Source organism: Micropterus salmoides, unplaced genomic scaffold, assembly GCF_014851395.1.
Source record: "Micropterus salmoides isolate LMB-PRFRI ecotype aquatic unplaced genomic scaffold, ASM1485139v1 Ms_hic_scaffold_12, whole genome shotgun sequence".
NCBI classification, from domain to species: domain Eukaryota; kingdom Metazoa; phylum Chordata; class Actinopteri; order Centrarchiformes; family Centrarchidae; genus Micropterus; species Micropterus salmoides.
Window position 1 is genome coordinate 4086361 of NW_024040263.1, and position 9308 is coordinate 4095668.

Sequence of the window (9308 nt, forward strand, 5' to 3'; positions counted from 1 at the left end):
TGCCTTTTTTTCCTGTAGCCTACAGGTTAATGCTTTATTCAAGAAAGATGTTAATTTTTAACTTGTTAAAAAAATGGTATTAAATTTAGCAAAGAGCACATTATGACTTGTTTAAACTCAAAGTTTAGTAGTCGAGACTTCACTTGAGGCTTCGCCTAGCCTACTTGTGACTTGTAAAACGCTGACTTAGTCCCACCTCCACATGCACTGATGTTTTGACAGCAAGCTTCTACCAGACCAGTGTAAGGTCATTAAAAGTTAACTTTCATGATCTTTTGGGAAGCAATCCCAGCCAAGCAATTCATTTTCAATGAGAAGGAAGTGGGCAGGTAGAGAGGCACAGGACTGAATTTATCAGTCCTGCACCATTCATAACTGTTTCATTGTACATCTGGGCATTTCAGACTTAAACTGAAATAACCTGTGTATGCAGAAGCCCATGTCACATATTAGTAGTCAACCATTTCTGTTGTTTAGGCTGGTGGTAACACTTCTCAGGTGATGATGATTTAAGCATTTAGATTGGTTTGCATGAAATTATAGTGCAAAACGTTTATGGTTTGTGACAAAGCTGCATGACTGTTCAGTCAACAGCAGGGGGTGATAAAAACTGCAACTGATGAACAAATGTGCATTAAAAGGTTTCACATGCAACAAGGCTCGTCTGTGTGACAACTGATTTTACTCCAGCCAGAAAAAATGAGCAAAAATTGCTTTTATTTTTATTTGCGCAGAAAATCAATTTTCTTTCACTCAGCAAGAAGACACAACTGAAGAAATACCCACAACATTCATACTGTATTTAAAAGCATAAAATTATTAGGCAACTTAACCATAATTTAAAGGGATAGTTCATCCAACACTGGCACTTGACTGAACACTTAACAAGACAAACAAAATACTGCACATTTCAAACCTCCAGTATGATAAAATATACTTTGCTTTAAATAAGTCCAACTCAGAAAGGCTAAACAGTGCAGCAGAATCTGGTGGTTTTCAGCAGGTCATTATTTTTCTGCATAGTTAGAATATATTAAAGGAGATTTAGGAAAATTATGCAGAGCCAACTATATCAGTTAGAGGATATAAAGAACATATGCACTTACTAATAAACTGCACTCCTCTGCTGTTAATGGATATACTGAACTGTAATGCTATAGTCCTAATAATCACACAAACTTAAATGTAGATTTGGCTGTGGTGTGTGTGTGGAGTTATGATCAGGCACACTGTTTTTAAACATCTTGATAAAATACTTCCTCAGCTCCTTTCCTTGGCACGTCTCCTTACCTCGGAGTGATTTGTTTAGCTTGATTATCACTTTCACATCGGCAGTCTCACTGTAGCTTCTCTTCCTCCAGTGTAGACGTCAGTTCATGGTGCCTGCCATTTTGTCATCCCAACTGTGCCCTGATCCCTTGCATCAAAGCAGGATGGAGGAGCTAAACAATGAGAGTGGGAAGGCAGTGGGAAGAATAGAACATCTTTGCCTTGAACCAAACATCTTTGATGATTTCTCCTTTGATCTCTGTGTCAGAGCTTGAGAAATTTCTAGTTGTGTGTGCAAACAGTTATATGAGCAGTATTTCAGGCTCTGACACAGCGCAGTAGAGCATGAAGCCCATTTGATCCACCTGGTCCTCTGTCAAGCCGCTCAGCAGATTGACAGCTGGCTTGAAGTAACTGTGTAACGCCCCTTGTTCGAGGTAACCAATCAGCTCTGTGATGCACTGCTGGAATCTCACGTCCAAGCTGATCTCGGACCAGTCGCTCTCACTGTCACTGAGGTGTAGGATGAGATTGGCCAGCGGGGCTGCTTCGAGTGGTCGCGGGGGGTTGTGTCTGCACGCTGCCTTGAGAATTTTAAGTGTCTGTCTGCGGCATCCGTCGTCAGCGGCGTCGAGCTGAGCCAGGCGGCGAGTCTCCCACGGGTAGAGAGTCAGGTGCCAGGCGTTGACCCAGGGAGAGGTGAGCTCAAGCTGGGCGGTCAGAACCACATCCCCTCCCTCAGCAGAGGCAACATTTCGATGAACAGCGGCTGATCGCTGCTCTCCGCCCCTTCTACATTTCCAGGCCTAAAGAATAAAGTAATTTAGAGAGAGCAAAGATATCAAGTCTTAACAAGCACAAAACGCACCAGGCTGATTTCACACTGATCACACAGCATGTTTAAACCTGTATTAAAGAATTTTTAACCACTTAGCGGCCTATTTACACATCCAGCAGATAAGGAGTAACATTAGAAATCACCCGAGTTGTGTTTCTGGCCACCTGATCAATACAACTCCAATACTGACTCTCCGCTTAGCTCTGTTTTGGTGAGCTGAAAGATACCACAAAGCCCCTTAGAGCTGCAGGACTGCAGGGTTGGGTGAAATCTCTCGGTGGGATTGTCAATATGGGCGACGCCTTTCACACAACATAGTCATTTGAGCTATTGTTTATTAAAAAATTTTTTTTTTAAATGGATTAGTGCAGCTTTAGGGAAACAAAAATTTTTTATTAGCCTTTCTACTGTTTTATTTAATTTTAACTTTTAGTCACTTTTACATGCAAGAACGGGAAAGCTGTTTCACATTGGGGATAAGATGTAGCGACAGATAAATGGATAACAGGTATCAAAAATATTGTTCTTTTCAAATGAACAGCAGTTTACAGTTTTATAATTTTTTGGAAAAAATTAAATCGCTGCACCAACAGCTATTAAATAATTGTCTCATCGCTGCCTTCTAAAGTTCAAATTGTAAAATTTATTGTGCAAAAAAATAAATGAATCTGGTGTGCACCCATAAATGTCAAGCACTTCACTTGTTATTGAATCTCAAGATTAAAAACAACAACAACAACAGGCACGCACCGAATCTCCAATCTCAGGTCTTGTCCTCCCAGTACAGGTCTGACGAGACAGTCCAGAGTGCTGCTGATGGACAGCCAGTTGATTGTTTCCATGACAGCTTTACTAAACATGTTCACAACAGTTTCTGCAGACAGGTAGCCACCCACCAAGTACCTGCAAGACACAAAGAAAGACTTGTCTTAGTTAATGGCTTAGTGTTCCCGCAGAATGTTTCTGTGCATACCTATGGCCGTGATGCCACTGATTTCACTGCTGCTTCAATACAAGTACAAGGCTGATGTAAAAAGGCTTGCTAACGCTGCATCACCCTCTACGCTCACATTGCTGAATTATGTTACCTGATGATGTAAAATCAAATCAGTGAACTAATTGAGGCTAAATGGCTCCACGTATCTGATGAATTGGATGAAGTCTGTGGTTTGATCATAGTAGCCTGTTATATATTACACACAATTTGATTCAGTGTCAATATAAAAAAGTATTTAATATAAAAAAGTATTGAATAAAGCTTTTTAAGAATCATGTTTGTGAATGTCTGTAATGTAAATATAAAATACAACTCTAGTTCCGAAAAGGTCTAATTTTAGTTACAGATTAGACTATTGACAGAAAAATCATTGGCAACTGTATTGATAACTGATTAATTATTTCAAGACAAAAAAAATTCTCTGATTTCAGCCTCTCAAACAAGATGATTTGCGGCTTTTTACAACATTTTTGGGGTTTTGGACTCTTAGTCAAACAAAACAAAACACTGCTCTGCAAAGTTGTGAAGGGCATTTTTGTATGTTTCACAGACTGAACGACTAATCAAAAAAAAGAATCTGCAGATTTTTTGTTATAATTTACTGATTTACACCAAAGAGATGTTGGCACAATAATATAACTGACAATTACTTCTGCATTATTTGTAGTAGGAAAAACCCAACTGATTCTATTTAACATTAATAATTGCTAGTTACACTAACTGACATGAGATTTTATAAAAATTTTAAAATCTGTGTGTGATCACCTGTCCCAGTAACTGCGTCCTCTGGGAAAATATTCCAGATTGATCCGTCGGACCATCCAGTGCAGCGGGTGTGTGAGCAATGTTTCCTCTCCTGGGACGAGACGCCACAGAGAGGCTTCCAGCTGTAGAGGCACCAGCAGACATGCATGGTCTGCAGTGACAACCTGAATACACACGCGCACACACACACACAGAATAAAATTTCCTACGTGGCAGGCATCTAACATCTTGCTATAGGACATCACTGAGAGGGGAAAAAAGTTATGTCAAAAAAAAAAAATATATATATATATCTATCTATATATCTCAATACATATACTGTGTACCTGCAGATCATCCAGTAGAGAACCTCCGAGGTTCATTTCTCCCAGCGGCATATCAGGATGACGGCTGTGCAGAAAGCCCTGGATCTCAGAGCAGATGTCCACAGCTAAAGACTGAGCCCTCTGGACTTCATGTGGTGCAAGTGCAACCCTCGTGTGATAGTACTGCTGCAGTCGTTCCTAAATACATTTTATACAGTTTTCCAATGATACAGAGCATGGAAAGTCTTTACAAAACAAGTCAGGTATACAGCTAGTATACTATGTCCTTGTATGTGCATCCTTCAGAGAGGAACAAATACTGTGTTGCTAAGGTAACAACTAACAAAAGAGTTGTTAATTCTGTGTTTACACTTCCAATGGGAATACATACAGCTGTCTCTTGAGTAATATATTCAAAGTCATTTTTTGCCTCTAAGCAGACTTAAGAACACTGACAGGAGGGTGTTTTGCCTGTTAAGTTGCTACGAGAAGGAAAACTAATAAATAGCAGGGGAACAGTGCTGTGTGATTCTGTTACTGCTGTTAAATAAACTGATGAACAACAAGTGTGGTTCCTGCATTAACAGTTTTATAAAGTATTATACTCTGACCCATTTCAAAACACTCTGCCATACAGAAATACACAGCTGATTCAGCTTGTGGATGTTGGCCCAATCCTGAACATTACCCGTCTTTACAGAAACAAAAGTCAATTCAATTAGTATCAAGTATTGGCCAAGAAGAGAATTGTTTGCTTTTTTCCAGGTGTTCTTACACTATTGCGAAAGCAGCTTTCCAGAGATGCAGAATAGAAAATTACGAGGTGCAACTATTCATAAATAGACCCAATTTGCATAAGCTTTCTTTAAAGGCAGAAGCTTTTTGTTTTAAATCCCCTCTATGTCCAGTCATGCGTTTGCAACTGCTCTGCTAACATTTACTGAACGCCTTTTTTCATGTAGAACAGCACAGAATAATCCGCAACACTTCTGCTTATGTGGGTGTTCTGCACACTAACTCAAAGCAGTTTCATGCTTGTTTGGCTTCTTCTATCCAGTCAGTGCACAAGAACACGCAGTATTTTGATTATGCAGGGCTCTAGCAACGCTCCTAACCAGTGCATAACAATGAGTATATCCCCTAAGCACTGCACTTTACAAAACATGTTACACATGCATAAATGAATGAGCCAACACTCAGAGCTCTTAAAGCAGCAGCTAAGACCGAATGCATAATCTATGCCTTCAAGAGATCAGAGGTGAAATGTCAGAGTGTACCTGCAAACTGAGAACGCACAGCTGGAGCCTCTTGGACTTGGACTCAGGTTTAGACTGCACATCCAGAGAGGACACCTGAGGTTGCTGACACAGGTCAGCTGATTGAGAAAAAGGTTAAAACAGCTTTCAGGTAACAGCAGAAGGCTTCAGTGATTATTAAAATATATAAACATATAAATTCTATGTATTGGTGATATTTCTGTGTGTGTCATTTGCCTGAACAATTAGAGTTGCAGAGATTTAGCAGATACCTTTCTGCTGTCTGGCTGCCTTGGCAACATGTTTCATCACCACACCCTTTATGCCCTTCTTGATCAGAGTGGGGGAAGCAGAGACCAAACTCAACTCCTCCCAGCTCTCAGCCATCTTCTGCTCCACCTTTTCATCGTCGGCTGCACGGCCTGCGCTCTATCAGCTGAACAGAACACAACTCATCGTCATAGATTCAAGCATTCATGCATGCACTGCATGACACCGTCCAAATACAAAAGCACACTGCACTACATTTAAGCGCCACTAAGATAACCTCAGCCTCAAGGGACTTTGAAGAGGACGATCCTGAGGAGTTTTGGCTTTAGTCCATTAACTACAAATTACATATTTAACATTACTGCTGACTGTCTTCTAAAGCATATTTTTACTAATGGTATAACTTAAAATATATAAACATTAACATGTTGGAGACACCCTAGGTGCTTTATTACTGCAAGCATTTTGACGCTTTCATTTTCCTTATCCACTTTAGTAGATGTTAAATCGATTTCAGAGTAAACAGCAATCACTTTAACACACCCTGGCCATGCTCCTGGATTTGACTACTCTGACCACATAGCTTGGGAATGCAATTGACCTACTTGTCTTCTCAAAAGAGAATTGTTTTTGTATGATATTCAGCAACTTTGGGCAGCAAAACATGCTACATGTGATGAAACAGCTGAAGGATGAACTGCCAATCTATAAGTGGACAAATTAACATATAACTCAAAAGATATACTTGATTTAGCAAGTTAACATATCTGTGCTTATCAGATTCCTGGAGAATCCATGACTTTATAGCTTTTTGCCCCAGGTCAGAATTTTTGCAGCAATTCATGTCTCCATTCATAAAAAGAGTGCCTATGAACGAAGCACTGATGTGGTGCTAACAACCTCAAAAACACTCACCCGTTTCACTGCCAATGTAGCAATTCCTAGCATGGCAGCCCCACCAACTCCCAAAACCAGCCGGGCATTAGACAGCAGGAAGTCAATCACAATGCTGATGCCATCCTCTCCTCGCTTCCGACTGCCCTGGAAGTTCATTGCTTCCCTTTTTGTGGTTAGCCTTGGGAAGGAAGAATGCATAAATTCAAGTGGGCAGAAAGTAACACAACCACATGACTGTCAGGTAGAGCGGATATTAACTCTACCTGCAGCATTTTTTTTATCTCAAGAAATCATGAAACGCAGCTGCACTTCTATATGAATGTCATGAAGTCAGAATACCCATGAGATGAACTGACATGATATGAAAAGCTGCATCTTTGTTCCAGCTAAAAACAGCCTATCTATTCAGCAGACTAATATTCAAATTGGTCTGTATGTGTGCAGTTTTTATTAGCACCATTGGGGAGCCACTGGGCATCAGTCATGATCAATAAACAAGTTTTAATCTTCCTTAAAACAACATCCTCATCAATTATTGATTGTAAGTAAGTAGGCTTGTAGTTTCAAAATGCTCACTGATGTATTAAATTATGCAGAGTTGACATGAGGAACATTTTTCTTTTATGGCTTAAAAAAAATGTTATTTTATGCTATGCGGATTGTAAATCCTCTTGAGGAAAATGTGTGATTTGTGATACTGGCTACAGAAATAAAAGTGTCTCAACTCATTTATTAATTCATGACTTTGTTGACAACTTTAGTCTTGGGAAACTAACCACTCTGCTGCAGTTATTCACTGGCCTTAACCACAGAGCATTTGGGGTCATATTCTAGGCCTTAACAACCAAGATGAATTTGGTTTTAAAACAGGAAGTTCACAGAACAATCAGAAATGCATTCTAATAAAAGAAACTTAGGAACCAGGCTGTGGGTTTGTTTCTCTTGGCTTTTTTTTGTCAAAAAGAAAGTGAGCTAAATGAAGGTTTGTTGGGTTTTATTCAGAGAACATTTGACTGATTCATAACATTAATTGTGGTTTTGTTGCATTGTAGTGTCTCCAGTTTCCAGTGAGACAGATGTAATGCAGCCACCATTATTGTTAGTAATTACACCTGTGATTTTCCTTCTGTGACATGTCAAAATGTCCTCTGTAAGAAGGGTATACTGGAACAGGCCTGTTGCAGTAGGACGCCACAGGTATTGGTAAGGTTGTTATTGATGGGAAATAAAAAATGAATTTTATCCGTTCTGAAAAGCTTTGAACTGATCCTTTACACTTGCTTATTTCTGGAGCACACACGTGACGTGACCATTATATAAATACACTTTGAGTGCACTGCACTTGCTCATATTTAGCTCCAGGCACCTGAGATCCAGAAATAGCCGCAGGACATCACTCTAAACCATTTCAAACAAGTGTGTGTCCTCTCTCCTTGCAAGAGGTACAGGATCCCAAGAATGGAGACATGCACTATTTATAGCGTTAGGGCCCAAAGCGTGTTTGAGTCACACCAGCCAGGTCAACTATGCAAAAAACTTCCTAGTCAAGTTACAAGCACAACAGGTGGCACATTCAACAACAGAGTAGAGTTCAGTCTCTGTTTAATGTTAGTTAATGTACCATCAGGCCAAGCAAAGGACTCCTGATGTTGACAAATGTTACCCAACACTGTTTCAGCTGATTATAGCTGAAAACACATAGAGCAACTGACAAAAATACAGATCAGTCAGTGAATAATGCTATTACCCAATGTGGTGTTTTTGTTCCCAGCCAGCACAATGGAGCTTTACCATACCACTCCTTCCAAAACACATTTTATTGAGCAATTTTAGCTTAAAATATGCCAAATATTGTGTGCCAAATTTGTAGCATACGCAACATCATGCTGTAAGTGAAGGGTCATGCATCATATATTCTTTAGTAACAAGGTAATATAATTGAAAAAATATATATATTTTGTTATATTGTTTGTCCGGTTTTCTTTTGTTGTTGTGGGATAAGTTACTGTTCTGACCAAAGGTGGCAGCACTGCGGTGGAACAACAGGGAATTGTTACATATAGACACCACAGAAAAGAGCACTGACTTTTACAAGAATCTTAGAACAAAGGATTTTTAAATTTACCTTGCAATATAAATTACATGTTATCCTTCTGGTTGGACAGCTGACATGTTGAGCTTAACACATAAACCTTATAAATCACCTGCTGATTATTAAGTTACCCCTTGTAGTTGACACAACCTCTCCAGTGTTGGATACAGCCTACGGTCAGTCACTGCGACATGATAATTAGTAACTATTAATGTAACACGACAAATGTCCATCTAACTAACGTACAGATCCAATCTGCCAACAAATGTTAGCTATTTTAATGTCGTCAGCATGAAGGGCAGCGGCAAACGGATGAGCGGCTTCCAACTCCAGCTAGCAGCTAACGCCAGTTAGACAAGCTAGCCTGCTAGTTAGTTAGCAGTCAGTGAGAGCTCTCCCTCTACTGTTAAAAATACTTACCACTCAGTGCGGACAGAAATATAACGACCAGACTTCCCATTAGCGTTTTGTAAAATATGTATTTCGATCCTCTTCAACAACAAAGCGCAAACATTACGGACGTATCACTGACGGACATCGCGTAAATAGAAATACTAGCTAACAGCTGCTGGCTTCTTCTTCTTCTTCTATTAATTGCGGATTGCATTCAACGTCAGGG

The 9308-nt window shown here is 39.8% G+C and overlaps 1 protein-coding gene across 1 annotated transcript; it reads right to left on the minus strand.

The window, feature by feature from the left end:
• Positions 1 to 697: 697 nt before the first annotated feature.
• Positions 698 to 9280, minus strand: LOC119898729 (mitochondrial dynamics protein MID51-like). The gene is given in 9 exon segments (XM_038712928.1): positions 698 to 2005; positions 2008 to 2075; positions 2858 to 3010; positions 3870 to 4033; positions 4196 to 4372; positions 5452 to 5549; positions 5703 to 5859; positions 6601 to 6775; positions 9110 to 9280. Coding segments are annotated over 8 exon segments (1404 nt in total). The 5' UTR covers positions 6754 to 6775; positions 9110 to 9280; the 3' UTR covers positions 698 to 1571.
• Between the last annotated feature and the right edge of the window lie 28 nt (positions 9281 to 9308).